Raw genomic sequence first — 23,869 nt, 5'->3', positions numbered from 1 at the left:
GAGATTCTTCATGGAACACGTTTTGATGAAAAGCTCCCTCGCTCTTATTTCATTTCTACCCCTTTTTCTCATTAAAAAGACAAGAGGATTCTTTATCCTCTCTAAAAGCTTTCTAGTTGTTGCTCTGGAAAGGGAACTTATCTTTGTCTTCCTGTTTCTCTTTTACTCTCAATATATCCAATCTCTCTCCCGCTAATCCAATTAAGACTCAATTACAACAGCAAAACAAGAAAACACAGCTGCCACCGCACATGCTGACTCTGACCTATAGACAAGCGACGGGGGGAGAGAAAAACACAGTGAGAGAGACAGAGGACAGAACTGTTACAACAGTCGTATGGTAAAAATGCATAAGTTCAACAATTTAAGGGAGGAAATAGGTAGAAATCAACTGAAAATAGTGAGAGCATTTGTCCAAAAAAAATTGTGAGAATGAATCGGTTTCAAATTATAAACAAAATGTTTTGCAGCATAAGCCATAGTTTTCCACCAGAAGTCTTTGAAGTTTATAGTTGTCAAAAGTTACAATATAGCTGTAATATTTCCAGTTATTATTTTAAAATAAAAAATGTAAGAGTATTATTTGTAATGAATAAATAAAAATTGTATAATATAATAAGGTAGGGGTAGTAGTAGTAGTAGTAGTAATAATATTAAAGAAAATGTTTCATGAAAATATATAAAAATATTGCTAAAAAAATAAAAGATTGCATCAGCTGAAAGAAAAACTCTGCTTAGTGTTTTTACAGAAGTCTTTGAAGTTTATAGTTGTCAAAAGTTACAATATAGCTGTAATATTTCCAGTTATTATTTTAAAATAAAAAATGTAAGAGTATTATTTGTAATGAATAAATAAAAATTGTATAATATAATAAGGTAGGGGTAGTAGTAGTAGTAGTAGTAATAATAATATTAAAGAAAATGTTTCATGAAAATATATAAAAATATTGCTAAAAAAATAAAAGATTGCATCAGCTGAAAGAAAAACTCTGCTTAGTGTTTTTTAATATTTTTTATTAAATTTGAGTAAATATTGTGTAAAACAATGCTCATTTAATTTGTACAATTTTGTGTCTTTCATTTGTTATCATTCAATTGTATCATATACCACCTTGCCCTCTAGATATCAGTATGAGCCATTAAAAAACCCCAAACAGTTGATCACTAATTAAAAACACATAAATAAAAGCTGTGATAGCCAGCAGGTCAAAGAGTTACAAATCCTAATTGTGCCGTGTCATTTAATGGCAAAGACAGAGGAGAAAATGTCATCAGTTGCCAGCTTGGCTTGTAATTATTATTATTCAGATCCTTCCAGGACATATTAATGAAGGTCCACTGAAATGTTGTCAACACAACAGACTTTGATTGGAAAAGCAACAGGCCAACATCTGCCATGTTAAATCTAAACAATCATTCACAACAGTTTAACATGTTATTTCAATATTTTACCAGTCAAAAAATAAACAAATGTGAACAAATGGCGACAAGTTAGCTGGTCCAGTTTATTATTAGGTGCCTCCATATTTGTTGGCGGTTTATTATTATGCTGAAGTGTGTTTCCTTTTATAATCTGTGTGTGCATAAGATCGTGCAAGTGCGTATGAGAGGTGTTATAGCCTGGCCCCCTGTGAATGCCGCTAATCTAGGATTGGAGTGAGGGTGCGTATGCGCCTTTACATCAAATTTACATTTCTATTCTTGACAGATGCTCTCTAACCAAAGCGACTTACAAGAAAGTGCACATATTGTGTAAGTCAGTCTTGATGAGTGAAAAGTGTGTGACTGCGCATGCACGCACACCTCCCACTCATGTCAGCCCCCATGTAATCAAGCCAGCCAATGACTTAGTGAAATTGCATTAGCTACACTTTCGTGGGTTTGATTAGAAATAGTTTGATGTGAGATGTTCTCCGTCCCTGCCCGGATCTACAGCCGAGAAATGTGTAGTGTCTTCGCTAACACCAGCCGTCCCAGTGGCTCAATCCGTGCGTGTGTCTGTGTGTGTATGTGAAAGAAATAAATGCATGTCAATGTGCGAGGTCATGCAATCAGGCTGAAAAACCTGCTGTAGTGGGCGTGCGTGTGAGTGTGCGTGCGTGCGTGTGCGTGACAGAAACATCAGCAACAGATTGGTGATCACTTATTTACAGTGAATGTCAATATTGGAGGCACACTGGTTGTTCAAACCAAACTATCAACTCTGATCCAGCTACTATGCATGTCTGCTGTAGACAACAACAAAATCAATCCCACTGCAGTATGACACTGTACTGTGGCAGACCAGTTAACGTGCAACACAAAAATAACACTCATAGTCTCATGAAAACCTTCAAAGACAAATATGCAGTGGCTCCAAAGTATTTGAACTCTTAAGTGAAATAGAGGCATGTATGAATGTCACTGCATTAGATGCAAAATATCAAATCAAGTGGCATCGGCAGATGAATTAAGCTACAATCCAGTTCCTTAGTTTATATTAGCCGGTTTTGCAGTTGCTTACTAGTACCAAAGTCATTTTTATCGTGAATGTAGGTAGTCAGCATTTCTCAAGTTCACACCAAATTGAATTTTAAACAGTATATATATTGTTTTAAGATAAAACAATGTAATAATAATAACAACAACAACAATAATTTTTATAGTTGTTTTTAAATACCATTTTTTATTGTATTAATTTTGAACAGTGCATGTATTGTTTTAAAATAATTAGTTTTACATAATTGTATTGTGTGTATAGTGTATCTATTGTTTAAAATAACAACAACAACAACAACTAAGATTATTATTATTTAGTATTATTTTGGACAGTGCATATATAGTTTTACAATACTTATTTGTTTTAGAATTAATTATTATTATTAAAATAGATGCACTGTTTGTTTACTATTGGATTGATGTTTTTGGATTTGGAAACTATTGTCAAACTTAGTATCTTATTATTACAACAACAACAACAGCAATAATAATAATAACATATTTTATTATTACTATTTTTTTTTAATAGATGCACTGTTTGATTACTATTGGATTAATGTTGTTGGATTTGGAACTTTATTGTAAAAAAAATTGTGTTTTATTGTTATAACAACAACAACAATAATATATGTATTATTATTATTTTTATTGAATCATTGTTTAAAAAATTATAATTAATCATTAAATAATAAATAATTAATAACAAAACCTAATGCATTTCTTGAGAAGTGTGTTTGTGCTATCTTCCTTTAAAATAATAGCAAAGTGCTTTGATATTTTGTTAAATAACGCAATGACACTCACTTTTAAGTTTGGCTCAGGTGTCCAAATACTTTTTTTATCGAGCAAGTCCTTTCAACAACATAAACACATACTTGAAAATACACATAAACACAGGCACAGCCCGTTCTCTGTTTGTACAGTGCTCTGGCTTGATCTCCATGGGTTAGTTATCAGTTGAGCTGCCACAGACAGACAGACTACACAGCACAAACCCATACCAGCTGCCAGGTTTCTCCTAACAAAACAGAATGAAGATCGACAGGTGTGTGCATGTGTGGCCAATCAGTGCTGTCAGGCAGAAACCTCCAACTTGAAAAAGAACAGGCCAATTTTCAATAATTCATGACTTCCCAGTCGGCCTGGTTATAATTCCTCTGCCATGTCTTCATGTCTGATTGGCTTCTGATGAGGCTCCTCTATTATTAAAACTCATCTGAGGGGACAATATTCCAATATTTCCGGCCAGGAGAGAGCCGAGACCACTAGCTCAGTATGTTGACAATGCATCGAGATGACAATTAAACAAATGAATGAATGAATACATAATTGTAAAAACAGAGTTGGATAAATTATTAATTGTGTCATGGTGGGCAATTCCCCTTGCTTCGGATAAGATGCTTTCATACATTAATTTTTAACAAGCTCTGAATCATTGCACTTAGAGCAAAACAACCTGTTTTTTTTTAAACAACCCTGATTACGGAGCCATCAATACTGCTTCATTTGACTCCATTACAAAAGAGAAAATAAAGTCAACCCCTCCATTTCCAATCAGACACTCATGCCCATAATAGCACACACTCTCTTATTTCACCTGTCTGTCTCTCTTTCGATATACTCCTGTCACAGTTTCTTTCCTTCTCATCATGAGTATCAATTCAATTGAAATAAAAAGGAATACATTTAAAATATTATCACTAAACAAGTAATAATTGTAAAAGAACGAGGGGAAGAATAAGGTTAAATGCGTTATAATTATTATAAGTAAAATGTTCCTTTCTGTCTCTCTCTTTAAGGCGTTCACACTGTGCTTAACACTTAGTTAACGTTTTTTGCAATACAATGCTAGGATGTAACAGCGAATTGTTTAGCAACTGATGACCAATACAGTAACTGATTAAACAATACTTATTAATAACACTAATTTAAGAAACATTCACACTTTGAATAGTTTCGGTGTTTTAGGGGAGATAGTTTTCAAAAATGTCAAACAGTAATACCAAACATATTAACTGGAATGATGAAGAGAGAAACTAGCATTCATAAGTTTAAAGTCCACAAGATTTTTAATGTTTTTGAAAGAAGCCTCTTATCCTCAAGAAGGATAAGATATTTTTGATCAAAAATACAGTAAAACAGTAAGAGGTTACACTTTACTTGAAGGGGTGTGCATAAGACTGACATGACACCTACATAATCATGACATGACACATGTCATGAATATGAAGGTTTTTTATGCATGTTTATGACAACTGTCATTAAGTGTCATTCGCTCAGTTATGTAATTTTTAATGCAAAGATGACATTGTTTGAGATGTCTTTGTTATGGGCTATGGTTAGGGGTAAGGGTAGGGGTAGGGTTAGGTCAAATAATGTCATATTTGCATTAAAAATGACATAACTGAGCGAATGACACTTAATGACAGTTGTCATAAACATGCATAAAACCTCTTTCATATTCATGACATGTGTCATGTCATGATTATGTATGTGTCATGTCATGATTATGCACACCCCTTCAAGTAAAGTGTTACCCAGTAAGATTGCGAAATACTATTATAATTTAAAATTTCTATTTTAATATATGTATTTTAAAGTGTAATTTATTCCTGTAATGGTAAAGCTGAATTTTCAGTAGTCATTACTTCAGAGTCACATGATCCTTAAAAAAACATTCTAATATGCTCATCTGCTGCTGAAGAAACATTTATTACTATCAACAACAGTTGTGATGCTCAATATTTTTGTGGAAACACAAAACATACCTTATTTTCAGTATTCATTCATTCATAGAAAGTTCAAAACAGCATTTTTTTTTCATGTCTTTAATGACACTCTTGATTAATTTAAGGCATTACTGCTAAATTAATGTCGGTAACACTTTATTTTAAGGTGTCCTTTTCACACGTTACATGTATTTACTATTGTAATAACAATTAATTATGCATAATTACAAGCAAGTAACCCTAAGCCAAGTACATGTAGTTAATTAATATTACTCAGTACTTAAATGTATAATTACACTGTAACAAGGACACCTTAAAATAAAGTGTAACCTTAATGTCTTACATTAAAAAAAATGCACACACCCTAAGCTGTTTTTGTTAGAATATTTTAAGCACTCAAAGACAACCATAGCAGATTTACGTGGTGGTGACATTTCTGCAGAAAGGCAGGCAATTATTAAAATGGTTTGTAAAATCAGATAATCACTTCACCTCATAAACATAAAAAAAAACTAAAACCTCAAAACCTGAACTAGCCAGATAATTACTAACCCAAGATAAAGCGTGAACAGTGTGAAATATGCAACAAATAACCCAACCCCGGGATTTGCCATTTCTAGTTGTGTTGTCTGTCCATCGCTCTCTCTGTATATATCTCCTTCCCCCATAGGCCACCTCTGTTGAGTCTCATTGTAACTGGAGGACAGGAACATGGGAGTTGAGACGGGTCTATGCTGCCCTCTCAAGCACTATTGATTTAGAATCAGAGAGCCAGTGATTGTGATTGTGTTTAAAACGCTGTTCCACTCATCCAGACATCATCATCATCATCAAAACCCTTATTCTCTGTCCTCTCCTTTACCTTTTTCCCTCTTCACTCCCCCCCCCACCACTTGTTCTTCAATCATGCAGTTCCCAAAAGCCACGGTGATGACGGGCTCGTTGATTAAAATTAGCACAGGTTGTGAAACACAGACAAACATGCTCACTCAGACAAAGTCTGTAATTATGTGTCTGCCCTCCGTATGATAACAGCTACAGTCTACTCTTAAGACAAACCAGAGAACTTCAGAAATGCAAATAAAAAGTTTTATTTTTCTTTACCTTGTTATTCACGTTCAACTTTAAATTCTTCAAACAGTGCATTTTTTACAACCCAAATATTAAAAAAGTACTATTTACTTACTTCCTGTCTCATAAAATCAAAGTTTGACTTCATGAAGCAGAAAAGCAACAGCAAGAAACTGTCTCCCCGTCAATACCCACAGCACCACTGATATGTTATTACCCTCCAAGTCCATTTCAGCCAATCACAGGCCAATCTCATCTCACCACTGCAGTAATTCAATAATGTGTCCGTGATGAGATCCACCTCAGAACTCCACTCATCACAGCTGCCCCCCACCCCAAGAAAAACAACAACACAATCACGGGCCGTAATGCTGTTTCAACCCTAATCAGCTTCTGCTATAAAATTACTGGGAAACAGATTGAACATGAAACATCCGACTAGACCGCACACCGGCTGACTGCTGCTCCACTCTGTGAATGTGACGGGACTTGGTTGTGAGTGAATTTCAGTATTTGACTTTATGATCTGTGACTCAAAGCCAGCAGAAGCATACAAAACTGACTGTGCATCTAAAGATGGGTGTTTTTTCCCCGTACATTATGAGTTCTGCTTCTGCAGTGAGATCTTGGCTAAAATCGATTAAGTTATCTTATAACTTATATATTTATATCCTTAATATCTAAACATCTTGAAGGCAAGATCAATTACTTAAAAGGTAAAATTTTGTAAAGGAAACATTCTTTTTTTTCAGAGATCTTAATGTGAAAATAATTTATGGTTATGTTTATATTTTTTCCTACTTCACGATTGCCAATGTTTCTTGCTTTAATTATTAACCTCGCCAAATTGTTACTGATTTACACTTAAAACAGGAAGAAAAATCATCTATATAATTCCTTAAAGGGGTTCTATTATGCTCTTTTACAAAGTCTTGATTTTGTTTTGGGGGTGTACTAGAACATGCTCTCATGCTTGGTGGTTCGAAAAATGCATTATTTTTCACATAATTTACATTATTAAAATAACTTTCTCCCCAGCCTGGCACAAACGGCTCGATTAGTTCCGGCTTTGATGAAGGTCCGCCTTCCGAAAAACAAAATGTGATGTGATTGGTTAGCTGTCCCAGTGCGTTGTGATTGGCGAACAGCTTAGACGGTGTTTCAGTACTGCCCCGCCTCTTGCTCTGTCTTTCAACAAAAGCTTTTGGCGAATCCGGCACTTCTCAGTAAAGCTGTCCTCAGTAAAATGTGCAGCACACAATAGCAAACTGGGGTTATAATGCTCAGGAACAGAGTTAAAAAAGTAAATTGCAACCACTGTTTCCTGACATCATCCGCTTTCGGAAGTGAAAAAAAAAAACAGCGTTTCAGGCGGTCGCACACCGGACGAGAAGCGCAGCGTTGCGCCACGTCTTTAAAATTCGAACACATTATTTTCTATAAGTGTAGGCACACAGGAGGTGCCGTTCGGCGTCTGTCCGCGGCGCCCAGCTACATTGTGTTGTACTTGTAAGAATTGTTCTAGACCAGCTGTTCTCAATCCCAGTCCTCGCGTACCCCCGCTCTGCATGTTTTGCACGTCTCTCTTTGTTAACACACCTGATTCAGATCATCATCTTGTTAGAAGTGAGCTCTGTGCTTGAACTGTGTTCTGATTGACATGGTCCCTACACAGTGTCCATTGCTCCCTACTCCCTGAGCAGGGGAAATCCGTTGAAGTTTACTTCACTTCGGAATATTCATTTACAGATTTGCACTGCCTGCAGCGTCTTCACACACAAATGAAACTTACTAGAGGAGCGTGAAGTGGGACATAATATACCTCTGTAAATAAATACAATTTAAATTCACGTCTCGCACACTTAAATGCCCTTTGTATGGAACATATACGCTCCCTTCAAACTGGAATCATGGAGGAATATCCGGTAATGTCCACTTCGCAGGGCACTTACAGTCAAATATATCAAACGTCTGAAGCAATAAGAGAAACATACAAAATGTGCAGAGCGGGGCTACACGAGGACTGGAAATGAGAACCGCTGTTCTAGACATGTCAAAAATTTGAGGCTACAGCACAGCAGCTCTTCTTCTTGGTTTTCTCTGATGCACTAACTCTGCAGCAGCGCTTCTTCTTCGTCGTCTCATGCGCTCACTCAACCAAGCGTTCTAACCACGACCTCGCCCCTCCCCACCCCGCAACCATTCGAATTTCTGTAAGCGGGAATTCTTTGTAATGAAATTCTAATGAGCCGCTTTGTGATATCACAAAGCCCGGAAACCAAACACTGTAGTCCAAACCAGCCGTTTGTTGTAGTTCTTGAAAATGGATTTTTTAAACTAAATATCTCCCTTTGGAGTGGACTTTGAGATTTGTAACTTTCTAGATCTTTTTTTATGCCCAAACATACACACTACACACTGACTAAAATTAAAAAAGTGAAAAAGCATAATAGGACCCCTTTAAATATCTTAATTTTGCTCCTCAAGTAAATGTGTCTTTTTAAAGAGTGTTTAGACATCTGTATTGGTAAACAAGCCAAAAATACTGATTAAGACAGATTTTTTGTAGTGCAGTTTTTAGTTAAATATCAATGGATGGTATGATAAACATTTTAAGACTCTGATAGCTTTTACAGCAGGTTTTACAACATCAATATGTTACACGTTCTGATGCAAAATTTGTGCAATGTAAAACTGAAATGGTCCCACAAAATTCAAGCAAACAGGCAATGCTTTGACTGAAAAGAGTGAAAAAGAAGTAACGAAACATCTCTGTCATGAATACTAGAAGAGACAGACAGACAGACAGACAGACAGACAGACAGACAGATAGACGGATAGATGGATAGGATAAACAAGCTCTCCAAATACAGAGCAAGATAAGTTGAGGATATCATAAAGGCTCAAACAGCACTCTAGCACACACACTAGCACTGGACACTGATTGGCATGAAGTGTGTGTATTGGAGTGTTCTGCTGACGCTCCACAGCTGGTGATCCGGCATAAGCGGCAGATCTTATTTGTTTGGATTCAATTTGGAGTGCCGGATGAGGAGCCAAGGGAATAAATAAAATGAAAGAACAAAAGGAAAACGGCAACGGCATTATAGAGTAATTTAATTGCTCATTTCTTTATGGCTTTTTTCACAGTCTCTCTTCCTCAGATGCAGGTAGATCTGTGATGTTTCAGCATCTGTGACTATAAAGACTCCAGCCATGGTTATCTAGTTATTAAGATAAATCAACTGTTTAAGAAATGATCAAGGTTGTGGCCACAGAAACATACACACGATAGATGATATTTTATCAATTCTCTGACACACACACAGGCACATAAAGCCATCTCGCTTAAAGAGCCATTTAAATCAATGTGGCGCATGGAGTGTCACATCTTCTGAGTCTCTGGGTTCCATCAGGCCTCATTTAGCACACAGATCATCAGGCTCAGCATACACACACACACAAACACACACACACACACACAAAACAGAAGATCAGGCACAATGCTAACAGTCTGTGACATACAGTAACAATGCCATTTCCTCAAGCTAATGCTGCTTATTTCTCCTTGTGATGTTCAGAGACTTTTCTTAAAGGAACAGCTCTGCCAAAAAAAAAAAAAAAAAAGACAATTTATGCACTCTAATGACTTTTGAATTCTGATTGACTTTGTTTCTTCCAATAAACACAAAATGAGCTGTTAATAACAATGTCCAAGCTGATCTGTTCTATATAATGAACGTAAATGATTATCAGTAAATAATGTTCTTTACACAAAGCTATTAAATGGCTTAAAGGGGTCATATGATGTTGCTAAAAAGAACATTATTTTGTGTATTTAGTGTAATGCAATGTTTATGCGGTTTAAGGTTAAAAAAACAATATTTTCCACATAATGTACATTATTGTTTCTCCTCTATGCCCCGTCTTTCTGAAACGCGTCGATTTTTACAAAGCTCATCGTTCTGAAAAGCGAGGTGTGCTCTGATTGGCCAGCTATCCAGTGTGTTGTGATTGGTTGAATACCTTAAGCGTGTGACGGAAATGTTACGCCCCTTACCATACTGTGTTTCCATGTGTCCCGGTGCGATGAGACAAAACCACTAAAACCCATTACAAACGAGGCATTTGTTGCATCCAGTGGGGACATAATTACTGATTATAATGACTTATACTGTGCTTTTACGCTTTGCGTTGCGTATTGTGCCACGTAAACATAAAACCATGTCTGCATTTGTGATCGGAGAAAAGACTAACAACAAGCGCTACTCTACACTGCTCAAACTCGCGTTTGAATCGTCAGTGGCAAATCCTTCAAAAATAAAAAACGCACTTACAGGCTGTGAGTCAGAAGCACAAGACTGTCCTTGCAAAGTTGGAACTGCCCCACTTTATAGAAACATTATGTCCTCTTTTGGAAAGCCAAACAAAGTAGTTTCACTTTCACAACAAAACACACAGCGGCTTGAGTGAGCAGCGCCCAGCGGATTCGAAGAAGGAGGCTTGCGGCAACCACATGTGACAACCCCAGGCTGGACTCCGCTTCGTCCACGGTGAAAGCCGATCCGGCGATCCACAGCACGAAGTTGATGTATTTCCTCAGCGACCAGCACGGATCAGCTCTAGGCATGGCGAAGCAGATATCGTCCTCTTTTGAAGGCCAAACAAAGTAGTTTCGCTTTCACAATGAAACACACAGCATCTCCACAACATGGCGGCGGCGGCAACAACAACACTACAGCGAGAATAAAAGTTACGCCTTCTTTCTTTGCGTTAACATTTGGGCGTCGTTATGCAAATCTTCCCACACAGTGACGTAGACATGTGGGGGCATGTTTAAATGAGGCGTTTTAGGAAGGCGTGGACAAGTCTTAACTTTTATAAAGAATATCTCTTTGGATTTGAGACTTTAGTCTTTACAACTTTACAGATCTTCTTTATGCACCAAGAGCTTGTAACACTCCAAAGAGAAAGGAAAAAATTAAAATCGCTTCATATTTGAAAAATCTATATTCCAACTCTTTAAAAGGAGTTAGAATATAGCTTACAATTTGTATGAACTACTTTTATGATGCTTTATGGAGCTTTTTCACCGTTATGGAACTTGTCAACCCTGGTCCCCATCCACTTCCATTGTATAGAAAAGAGCAGCATTGCCATTCCTCAGAACTTCTACTTTTGTGTTCCAAGAAGGAAAAATGAGTGAAACTGGGTGAAATATCCCTTTAAGCATGTCTAAATAAACAAAAACCATCACAACAATCAATCTCATTGTCTTTTGAAGTATTTTCAGGTATGTTTCATCTAGATTTTTTATTTTGAAAACAAACTTGTGACCTTTTCTTGTCCTTCCGTCTCTCGTCAGTGTCCATCAAACATGCTTTGATTGTGTGTCAAACAGTGAAGTCCCTCTTCAACAATCACACCTAACAACGCTCCCTGTGGCGTATGTCTGTCTCTCTAATCTTTTCTCTCTCGCTCGGCGGCTCTCAGTAGGAATGCCTGATTGCATACTGTCTTTGGTGCTCTAAAACAGATGCTAAGAAATGCCAATGCTGAATACTGAGGATATGGGGCTAATCAACATCTACAAAAATAAAAGGTCAAGAGGAAAGAGAAAGAGCATGAAGGGATGAATAAAACAAAGAAAGAACAAAAGAAAGAAACAGAAAGGTCAAGGCCACCAATATCTGGCAGAGATCAGATCATGACTCAAACAAAACAGCAAAAAAGTACTGCAAAAACACTCCCTTTTTTGTTTGAATTGGGCTACTTTTAAATCATTTGACCTATTAAATACTCACATTCAATGTTTCTCTTCACTTAGAATTTTCTGTCATTGTCACTTAACAAATACGCTATGTCTGGTCTGAAATTATCATTTGGCACTCAGCTAGGGTAAATGCACACACGTGCCACCATTGGCACACGAGTGATAATAACTAGAGCGATTATCATTATTTATATATTTATTTCATTTATTTAGCTGTTTATTTTACAAATGCTAAAGCATCTGTCCCTTGCATCTGCATGTCACATTCAGTATTACAACAATCCTTCCTCGCAATAGTCACAGAGCATGTCTATTTATGTCAGAATATTGTTTCTTTGCAAATTGTAAAAGTTGTTACAAGAAAAAAATAAAAAGATAAGCATGTCATGTATTTAAAGGATTAGTTCACTTCCAGAATAAAAATTTCCTAATAATTTCCTAATAGATTATCTAGTGAAACGATCAGCCATTTTCTTAAAAAAAATAACCATTTATATACTTTTTAACCACAAATGCACATGTTGCACAAGCTCCACGATGTGCGTCCGCAAATTCAATTTGGACCTTCAACCTGTTGGTTCCCATTAAAGTCCATTATATGGAGAAAAATCCTGTAATGTTTTCCTCAAAAACCTTAATTTCTTTGCGACTGAAGAAAGAAAGACATGAACATCTTGGATGACATGGGGGTTGTTACTCTTGAACTCATTGAAAAGATGGAATTAGAAATGAAATCCTACTTTGAAAAAAGATTTGCTAACCTTGGACATATTTGAACAACTCAGAAAATGTTTCTGCAAGTTGCAGAGATTTTTATGAAATACCTATTTGTATCAGTGCTGATCCAGAATTTTGTCTCCGTTAGGATGTGTGAAACCTTAAATCAGCACTCTGACTCGAAAAGTTTGAAAGGTATCATAGAAACAGCTGTTTTTGTGATAGAGTGCCAGTTATCTGGAAGTGCCTGTAAAGCTTGACAGTTTTTGATGGAAACTCTACTAAAAACAGAGTCTGACACCATCCACAAACACAACAACTTTTGTTAGTGTAGAGAAATCTGATGGAGCTCACACACTCACACAAACACACACACTTTCACACACACACACCCATATTCACCTCCTCACTCCACTGGTGAGGGATTTTTCCATTTGCACCTCTCCTACCCCTATTGTGCCTCACAAATCAGAGCGACAGACAACAACTCTCCTCCGCCCACAGCCCCGCCACTCACCGTGACCCACCTCTCTCACTCTCTTTCTCTCTCTCTCTGGGGAACACCAGCATCATGCATAAACAAGACCTTCCCTTTATCCTTTCGCTGTAAGCCTAGAAGAGAAAAACTCAATTTGTACGTGTGTTCGGAGAAAAAGAAGAATCTCCCTATTTTGTGATAATCCCTGCCCAACACACAATGAGTTTTTCTGTTTCTTTATTCTTCTATTTCTGCTTCTTTCGGTTTGCAGGTTTGTGGGACTGAAGAGACATGCAAGGAATGTGCCAAAGAACATACATACGAATATATACAGTATAGGACATACTGCATTATTCCTATGGGATCCATCGTATATAAAACAAAAAACAATATCTAATATGGTCAATCATAGATTCTCAGGTGTAGTTTAGGTGTCCAGATACTTTGTGGGGGTGCATACCAAGCCTTGGCGCTCATATGAGAAATGCAAGTTTGAATTCTGCTTGCAACATGCTCTGATTCCATTATAAGATTGCAGTATCTTCTCATTCTCCACTATAACTGTCTACAAAGTCATGCAAAAGCCTGGAAAAATTAAGAAAGTGGGGGGAGAAAGACTTTGTGCCTTGGTGCACATCCAAGAAAGTCAAGTTCAAGTTAAATCTGTAACATGCTCCAATCCCATTCTTGCTCACTTTTTTATAATTTTCCACTCACTATAATGTCCACTATACCTGTCTAAAAACTTATGTCTAAAAACCTACGGCCCCAAAAATGAAAAGAGCGAGGAGAGAAAGGGGTCATACAAGTGCTGCAAGTTCAAGTTTAGCCAGAAACATGTTCAAAATCCCAATCCTGCTCACTTTTCCTATAATTTTTTCCTATACTTTTCTACAAAAAGAGAATAGAGTGAAAGAGGTCATTTGAGCCTTGATGCATGAAATGCAAGTTCAAGTTAAGCCTGCAACATGCTCCAATCACATTGCAAAAGCCCCCAAAAATTGAGAGGTTGTGCAAGGTTGTATGAGACATGGATCACATAAAAGTGCTGCAAGTTCGAGTTCAGTCTGATGCTACAATCCCATTTCTGCTCACTTTTCCTATAATTTTCCACTCATTCGCCACTATACCCAACTAAAATATTATGGAAAAGCACGAAAAATGGAAAGTGGAAGGAGAAAGAGCCTAAGTGCCTATATGAGTGCTGCAAGATCAAGTTTAGCCTACAACATGCTTTGAACCCATTCAGCTTTTACTTCACCTTTTATTTTCCTCTCATTGTCCACTATATTAGTCTAAAAATTATGCAAAAGCCTAAAAAATAGAGCGTAAGTGGTGAAACAGTTCATATGAGCCTTGGTGCACATATGAGTGCAGCAAGTTCAAATTTAGTCTGCAACATGTCTAATCCCATTCCTCCTAACTTTACCCACTTATTCTCCACCATGCCTGTCTTAAAAATATGCAAAAGCCCAGAGAGAATGAAAGAGGAGAGCACTGAAGCAGTAATGAACTCTTCAGAAGGAAGTTGAGGATTAATTGATCTGTAGGAGTCATGCTGGAGGAGGGAAAGCTGTAATTAAGTTACAGAGGTTCTGAATGCGGTTTTATAATGACTGCTACAAACACACACACACACACACACACACACACACACACACACATTCACTCAGAGATGTTCCACATGACATCGCACTCGCACGTAATTGCAGTCTCACGCAACTCTGACAAAGCTGTTTTGCTCCAAGACTGGTGAAGTACTGTTTTATTTACAGCACATTGAGGAATTTTACCATTTTATGTCACTGGAAAGCGGTATAGTGCTTTGCTAATAGATCAATAGATCAAATCCTCATGAACTTGCGACCCTACTGGCAAAAATGGCACTGCAAAGGTACAGATATTTAAACATCTGTACCATTTAGCCTTGCACAGTGACTGGACTGTGTCAAAAATTTGATATTATATGAAATGCCTGTGTGACATACTATAAGTAAAATATATTAAAAGGCAGTGAAGGTTGTTCTGAGAGGTCATTATACTAACTGCGGGATCTGCTTATTTATGGATTATTTAATGACTTATTTAAATATATTTAATTAAGTATATTATTTAAATATTTTTTACAACCATTCAGTCAGGTCAGACCATCTACCAGCCCTAATGCTTTATGCCTGAATGTCTGTGTGGTTGCAAACTTAATTAAAATACGGAACATTCCTGTGTTGGCTTCAATACATATTGTAATTTTTCTAATTTATTCCCCAAGAAATCCATGAATGTCCCCACGTAATGAAACAATGACTTTCAACTCTCTCGTCCTCCCTCCCTCTACCGAGTTGACTTATTCCGTCTGTTAAATTATTTCATCCCTTCAATCTCCTCTCGTCCTTTCAGGCTACAGACACTGTGCCTGTATTGTGATGTGCCTGTATTGTGACGGCACAAATGAACAGTGGAAATTTCATCTCCTATTTGGTGGTGCGAAGTGTTCTTTTTTCATTTCTAAAGCATTTGAAGGAACACCATGAGAGTCTTAGAAGCCCATTTACTTCCTTATCTAATGTTAATCGTCACGTTCATCTTGCTCTTTTTGAGACTGACGAGTCGGCTGTGATTGGCGGTTCGCTATCTGTTGAAATCGTACTTGAATAGCTTTGACGAAGAGAAAATTTCAGTTGGTACGCTTGCAAAGTTGACACACACCAGGAATATTGAATACCTAAGCAACACCTTTAAAGGGATAGTTCACAAAAAAATGTACTATTATAAATTACTATTATAAAATTATAATTATAAAATCTATTATAAAATCACTATTTACTCACCCTCATGTTGTTTCAAACCTGCCACATTCTTCCTGTATATATATATATATATATATATATATATATAGCTATTCTTTTTAATAGTTAACTATTAACTATTTTGAATTTTTCGGATCATCAGTCATCAAAGTTCTGTAAATATTGGTCACAGACACTGAGATCTACTAAATTTCACCAAGCTGATTACTCACTGAAAACTTCAGAAGTTAGGGGGACAGAAATAATATATATATATATTTTTTTTTTTGGCTTGACAGGTTCTATTTTTATTTACTTTTTAAAAATAGTCTTCCCATTAACGCCATTATATTGTTCATTCAGACTGATTCGCGAACGCGCATGAACACAAGAGTTGGGATTTATCGCATGAACAAATCACAGCCGAACATAACCAGTCATATGCAATCATATCGCGATGGAGGCATTGCTTCCTCTCACGTGACTTTCCCCCATTTATTCTTAATTACCCCCCACCAAACTCATCGCAGGCTTTAGGGGGTCTGTTAAAACTCAATGGGTGCTCAGGGGAGGCGAGAGAGACATGGACTTCTACTGTAACTTTACTTGCTAGTGTCGCATTTGGGCAATGTTTCTTTAGAAAAACAAGTTATTTAAACACTTTTTAATGTTATTTTTTGTAATATTGTCGTTTTATTTTTGTACTACACATTTTTTTCTCATCCAATATTTTGAGGAGGCACTGGCTCCCTTGCCTCCATGGAGGAAACGCCCCTGATATACAGTATATGCAAACAGCGTAACAAGAAATAAGAAATAAAATGTGAATAAATAAATAAAAGAAAATGAACAGAGAAATAATAAAACTGCAAAATAAATAGTGTATATATTTTTGTGAGCTATTCCTTTAAAACTCCTTTAAAAACAGAGACACAAAAGCTTATAGAAGCAGAAAGGCAAAGACTATTTCTTGTGAATTATTTCCCTTTTTTAAACTTGAAATGAAGGAGTATGAAACTTTTTGTCAAGAAAAAAAAAACAGTCTCTACTTCTGAATGGTGTGAGAAGCATCTGCCTCTCACTCTGTGTGTCCTTCACTTCTCTTTTCTTAACACCTTGTGCTCCCTCTCGATCATTTCACATTTCACTCGATTTCTTAAAGAAAAAAACAACAAGAAGGGACACACAAGTGTCAAGCACCGCTGATTGAAGCTGCAAGGTCATTTTGAAGAGTGAGAGAAGAGGGGAGAGGAATAGATGCTCTCTGGCATGTCTGTCTCACTCCAGCAGGGTGTGTGTGTGTGTGTGTGTGTAACACAGAGACGCTGAACAAAAGAAGAAGCTCTAACAGGTGAATGATGCATAGCTAAGCAACTCTTCACCCTGATGACTTCAGGGCCGCCTCTCCATCATCGCCCTATTCACTCCTTCCATCCTATTCACACTGCACCTGTCGTCCCCTGCCATACTCTCTGCCCCTCCTTTCAGCTTCCCCCTTCCCCTTGCTCACCTTGCAACTCCCCGCTTTTGCTGTAGAGTTCTCGCCGCTGCTCCCGCAGGTACGCACTCATGCTAATGGCATGAGAAGAAGACTCAAACCTGCAAAAAAAAAAAAATTTGTCAAAGGTTATGTAAGGAAAGCAAGTCAAGGGTTTTCATTTTAAGTTAACCTGAAATCTAATGTGAATTGTATACCCAAGAGCAAGGAGAAAATGCTTTCCCATGAGGCACTTACCCCAGTCTATGCGTGTGGTCCTTGTCTGCTGTTACCCGTCCCAATCCAATTAAATTCCTGAATCACTCTGCATGAGCAAACTTACTTGAATAAAGACTGTTTAGGTCGGAGAGGTTTCTTCTTGGCGAAGAACGCTCCGAAGTCTCCGCCGGTGCTGGCGTAAGACAGCTGGGCAGAAGGCTCTGCAGCTCTACGGGTATTTTTGACATCCAGGTAGTCCATTAGCAGCACCTGAGAGAGCATAAGAGCAATTTTTTATGTTTATTCAGTCAGTCATACATTACAATTACAGTAAACATCCAAATTCATTTTACTTTTTGACACTTTAAGTAGCTGTTCTACTAGATGTGCTAAACCGCTAGTGATGAACAGATTATTAGCACACTTGCTGGCACTGCACTTTGCAAACACAAGTAAACAGGTTTAGAAAAGGGATGGAATGGTTGATTAATCCAAGGATTTTTCAAATGTTTTGATGTCAAGGACACCCAAATGTGATGATTCACTTGCAAAAAGACTCCTTTCTAAATATAAAGGCAGCTGTATATTTTAATGCATATACAGAATAATTTATACTGTGAGAAAACTAAATATTTATTACTCTGTATTAACTTGACAGCATACTGTTTTCTTTTAATGATATAAATATACACTACCATTCAAAAGTTTGGAGTTGGTAAGACTATGTTTTTGAAAGAAGTCTCTTAGTTCCCTAAAGCTGCATTTATTTAATCAAAACAGAAAAATACTGAAACAACTGTAATAGTGTGAAATTTAACAACAACTTAAAATGACATTTCTATTTTAATATATATTCCAGAATAAAAAGATAATATTTTTGTGGAACTGTGCTTCATTCGTTTTCAAAAGTTCAGTTTCAATTCATTTTTTTCATTATTCTTTGATGAACAAAGTTGAACTGCATTTATTTGTAACGATGTAAAAGTCTTTACTGCCACTTTTGATCAGTTTTACTTTCTATTAATTATTAATCATTTCATTATAAAAAAAAATCCTGCTGAACCCAAACTTTTGAACTGTAGTGTTTAAACCTGAAGAAACACTTTTTCAGCTCAATTCAGATTTATTTGTATAGAGATTTACACACAAAATATTTCTCAAAACATTGGTTCATAACATTAACTTTGAAAGCTTTAAAATACATTTTTTTAAATATGTAGTTAGGTTATGTATACCCCTAGTCTAGAATGACTTAACTGCATCTGTTTCTAGGCCTGTCTCAGGCCCATCTTTCCTGGCTGTCTGTGTAAACTTCGAACGCCTGCCATATGCACTAGCAAAATCCCATTAACTCTGATTAAAACTGCACTGCACTGCATCTGAGTTCATGAATATCCCATTCAACACTATCCATAACCATTAAGGGAGGTTCAAACTCCTGCAAGAGGACTGGAAAAGAAGTTCAAGTAAACTTTTCCACAAATTAGCAAGCCATTTTCCAATGGCTCCATACTTTAGTGAAGCAATTAGCTTGGTCTATTTCTAAATCCCAGCTGCAAAACAGTCCAAAGTGAAGATGGAATTAGGAAAGGACAGATGGAACTACATCCGACTGATAATAGCATAATTAAACAGAGATAAGAAGGGAACGGTCTATGAGAGGAGGGGAAGCCTCATCAACAGCCATTCCTCAACCCACAGGCAAGTCCAATCCGGCCAGCCCGTTATATTTCTGTCAGATTATTAATTACTAATGCCCATCTGATCCAGTGATGGAGCAGGTCTCGCATGTAGACCCCCAACTTAATTAAATGCCAACGTTTGCCTGATGAAGGAGTCTGGACCCACTTCAGTGACCTCGGAGAAGGGAATACGGAACTTTTAAGGCAATTAACCGTGGAGGATGAATGGATGGTGGGAGAAAGAAAGAGAGAGAGATTTCATGATGAAAACAGCAAACACAGGAAGGGGGACAGATGGAGAGAGATGTACAAGAGAGATTAGGAAGTGATAAATCAGCAAATTCATCCCCGCAAAGGAAATAACAGAATTCCTTCAGTACAATGCAGTACATTTTCAAGTCCCGGTCATACGGAGATTACTTTATTTACTTAACGCTTTATTATCCATTTAATGTGCCGTAGAATAGAAATTTGTCTTTGGCACTGGCATAAAAAAGACAAATATATACAATTAATAGAATAAAAAGATAAGGTGAAAGAAATAAGAAGATATTTAAAAAACATTTTTAAAAAAATAAAAACCGTAAATGTCAAAGTCAAATATTTCACTTCAAAATACTTACGGAGATTACTTTATTTACTTAACGCTTTATTATCCATTTAATGTGCCGTAGAATAGAAATTTGTCTTTGGCACTGGCATAAAAAAGACAAATATATACAATTAATAGAATAAAAAGATAAGGTGAAAGAAATAATATGATATTTAAAAAACATTTAAAAAAAAATAAAAACCGTAAATGTCAAATGTCAAAGTCAAAGCATAAAATATTTCACTTCAAAATACTTCTATTTCAAAATGTCATGTTTAATTCAATGTATTGGTAGAGCGGTTTCTTTGTAATTATTTGTTTTAATTATTTTATTTGTAAAAATGTAATACCAATTTCTGCGTGAAAACCGTTTCTGCACCAAATCTTTTTTTCAGTGGATGCTGGTAAGAGTGGATGTTGTAAATACAGGTAATTTAACTGGTAGTTAATTATAGGTTTTTCCCGTATCAAGATCACGGTCCAAATTGTTGGTAATATCCTTTAAGTTTTAGTGGTGGTGTGGTTTTATTATGCTTTAGCATTTATTCTTCATGGTCTTCAAAATACTTCTATTTCAAAATGTCATGTTTAATTCAATGTATTGGTAGAGCGGTTTCTTTGTAATTATTTGTTTTAATTATTTTATTTGTAAAAATGTAATACCAATTTCTGCGTGAAAACCGTTTCTGCACCAAATCTTTTTTTCAGTGGATGCTGGTAAGAGTGGATGTTGTAAATACAGGTAATTTAACTGGTAGTTAATTATAGGTTTTTCCCGTATCCTCAAGATCACGGTCCAAATTGTTGGTAATATCCTTTAAGTTTTAGTGGTGGTGTGGTTTTATTATGCTTTAGCATTTATTCTTCATGGGTTGTGTGTACTGTAAGTGCATGAGAATATTTTTGCAATGTTAAACAGAAAAAGAAATACAGGAAGATGAAGGGAGGAAAACTTGAAGACAGGACTCATTATAGCACCACCACAGCCAGCAAGGTCACTTTCACTAAAATGCCTCATGCCTCATCAGAAGTGCCTTTGTCCCCATTATAATGCGGCTTATTAGAACAGCCTTCGTTTTTCGTAACAACAGAGATGAAGCGTGGGCAGCAGCAGTGCTGTGTCCATTTTAAAACACCAAACAAGTAGGTGGAAACAACAGAGGCAGCTCAGCCAACAACACAAAGAACCCTCGAATGAGTCTGGCAATAAAACATGCAAAACAAACTGCTGATCTCCAGCAGGAACATCTAAAACGCCACATCAAACAGAGACAAAGAGCGGCCCAATTATGATTTATGTCGACCATGGATGGACACAAAATAACAAAAGACCTGTTTAACATCACTGGGAAGTCTTATAGCCGGTGTCATTGCCGTGTTGAGAGGGCAGCTAATTTATACACCAATCTGTGTCTTCATGGAGAAAAACCTCCACAAACAAACACTAAGGTTAAAATGATTAGACGGTTCTGAAAATATTTGGTAAATTCGTAGTAAATGAAAGATTGTCAATTACTTTTCTCAGGAAAATTACCTTTTTCTGAGAAGACAAATACAAAATAAAATCAGCACTTTGAGCAGCCGTAACGTGATGGACACATTCTGAACTCTTCCATTTCCGGACGTTCACTTCACAGGCCCTCTTCTTTATTTGGAGCCTTAAAGACTAGGTTGTTTTAACAGAAGGGAAAAATCAATATTCATGGCCTCTTTCAAGAAAAGACCAGCTTGAAAATGGTCTTGGGAAACAAGAGCCTGTGAGAAACAGCAAATGGCTTTTCACACCAGATAATAAACACAGAGCACACTGGCTGGATTTGTGATGTGCACGAATGCATATCACACAACAATTCTGTTTCCTTCCAACTCAAAACCATTACAAAGTTTACCGACGTCTTCAGACGTGTCTGGAAAACCAAGAGTTAATCTTTAGTGAACCTTTAAACCAAGCCCCTTGTCTTTGAGGACACATTCTCAATTTAATGAACAGTGGCACTCATCCCCTCTATTAGCCGCAAATCAAGCTAATTAAAGAAGAAAAACAGTGTTGAAGGATGTGCAGGTGAGCACCTGTTCTCTGATGATAGACGTTTGCAGAGTGCTTTAAGAAACGAGGGAAATAAACAAAGCTTCCTGCCTCTCGTCAACCCCTCGAGATTATGAAGAAAACACAGTTTCCTCTCATTCCATGGTTTCCAAAAAGGAGTCTGACACCAAAACATGATCATTTCTGAAGTGTTTTTTTTAAAACTGGGTGCATGTATGACGTTCATAAATTTAAACATTTCACAAAAACAACCCAATTGCATTTTTTTTGTCTTTTTTACCCATCTCTGTGCAATTAAAATATGTATGACCCGACTGACAATAAAACTATAATCATTATGGAGGAGGGGCATTATGAACCATGGGATTCTGTCTCCATGGATACCTTACCATTATTCATAGTCATATAAGCTCACATGGGTGTTTGAGAAACACATAAATAGAGACCAAAAAAATCTAATATAAACAGCATATTTATTATGTGATGCCTAACATTGATCTTGGATGCATCCAGCCAAGGTCATATGTTAATATGACACCTCAGGTAGAAAAAAAAATGACATGTTGATTAAAAAGTTGATTAGTCGATCACTTTATCTTATACCTGCATTCTGGCATGCCATTTGAACAGATTTTCACTTCCTACACACAAAATATATAAATATATATGCCAACGTATAGAATATTAGCTGGTTTATGCCAGATATATTAAGTTCAAATATATTTTTACCATACTTTCATATATAGTTAAAAGCTAAAATTAAGAGAATTTCTGATAGGTGCCAGCTGATCCAAGCATATGTTAGCAGGAAGTCAGATGCTTATCCACTGCAATGTGGTGAAGGGATCAGTGTGTTGCTATGTCACAAATGCAAAGTAAAACTGCAAAAGCCACCGCTATGGAGTAATTATGACAACACACCTGCTATAAGTGCAGTTCACCCCTCATCCTCCATTGTATCCAGCACTTCTGATATATTCTAGTTCAATGTAGATATAACATATCGCAGTGAGAGCTCAGTGCTTGGAGCAACATCTTGTTACGTCTGGGTCATTAGCATTCTCATCAGCGATACTCAGTACGGTCCACTACAGGCGTTGCTATTACAGAGATGCACATCACAAAAGAATGCATAATTATTGTCATAATTAATGAACATAAGAGTGGCGCTTTTCAAAACAACCAGCATGTCTCGACCACAAAGCCTGGGGGGATAAAAGGAACACTGGGTTTTAAAACATGGAAATTAACTGTTATGATCATTAACCCTGTGGTGGAAATCTTTCAAATCCACAAGCGATATGCAAGCCGTGGCCAGTTACAATAGATCATTTAGACTGGTACACAACAGCTCATTTAGAGGCCATGTGTCTGTCTATCTCGCCGACATGAAACAGAAGCACTTTGCCTCTCCCTCCACTGCCAGACTAATCACTGTCAGGGCATGAAACGCCTCACTAACACTGTTTAATCCAATTACTCTGAGGCTGTGTGGCTCTCACTAAATCTAAACAAGTTGTCAAAGTAGAAAGTTTGTAATTTCCTTTCTTTTTTCCCCCTTTCACACTCTTGTTCCTCTCACCCATCATTCCTGGGCTCAAGACCGTGAGGCTTAGGAAGAGGGACGGTAATACAATGTGAAGAGGGAGATTACTACGAGCGCCATCATCTTCTTAACAATGGTATACAAATTCTTGCGGTTCTCTGATGAGGAATATTCAAGCAGGACTTGGAACTTGGTAAGAAATAAGTAACTTTATTTTAAAAAATTATATATATATATATATATATATATAGCACCATCATTTTTATCTTCTTAA

At 36.8% G+C, this 23,869-nt stretch overlaps 1 protein-coding gene across 1 annotated transcript in view; it reads right to left on the bottom strand.

The window, feature by feature from the left end:
- LOC107585070 (exocyst complex component 4-like) overlaps window positions 1-23,869 on the bottom strand; it is a 103,980-nt gene that overhangs the window by 59,411 nt on the left and 20,700 nt on the right. Inside the window, exons 8-9 of the mRNA XM_016271962.1 lie at window positions 17,853-17,998; window positions 17,543-17,631 (exon numbers count right to left, since the gene is read on the bottom strand). Coding sequence (XP_016127448.1) covers window positions 17,543-17,631; window positions 17,853-17,998 — 235 coding nt within the window. The remainder of the gene's footprint in view (window positions 1-17,542; window positions 17,632-17,852; window positions 17,999-23,869) is intronic.

The sequence above is a fragment of the Sinocyclocheilus grahami genome, unplaced genomic scaffold (assembly GCF_001515645.1).
Source record: "Sinocyclocheilus grahami isolate Dianchi unplaced genomic scaffold, SAMN03320097.WGS_v1.1 scaffold1.1, whole genome shotgun sequence".
NCBI classification, from domain to species: Eukaryota; Metazoa; Chordata; class Actinopteri; order Cypriniformes; family Cyprinidae; genus Sinocyclocheilus; species Sinocyclocheilus grahami.
This window is presented reverse-complemented; position numbering and strand designations above follow the sequence as displayed.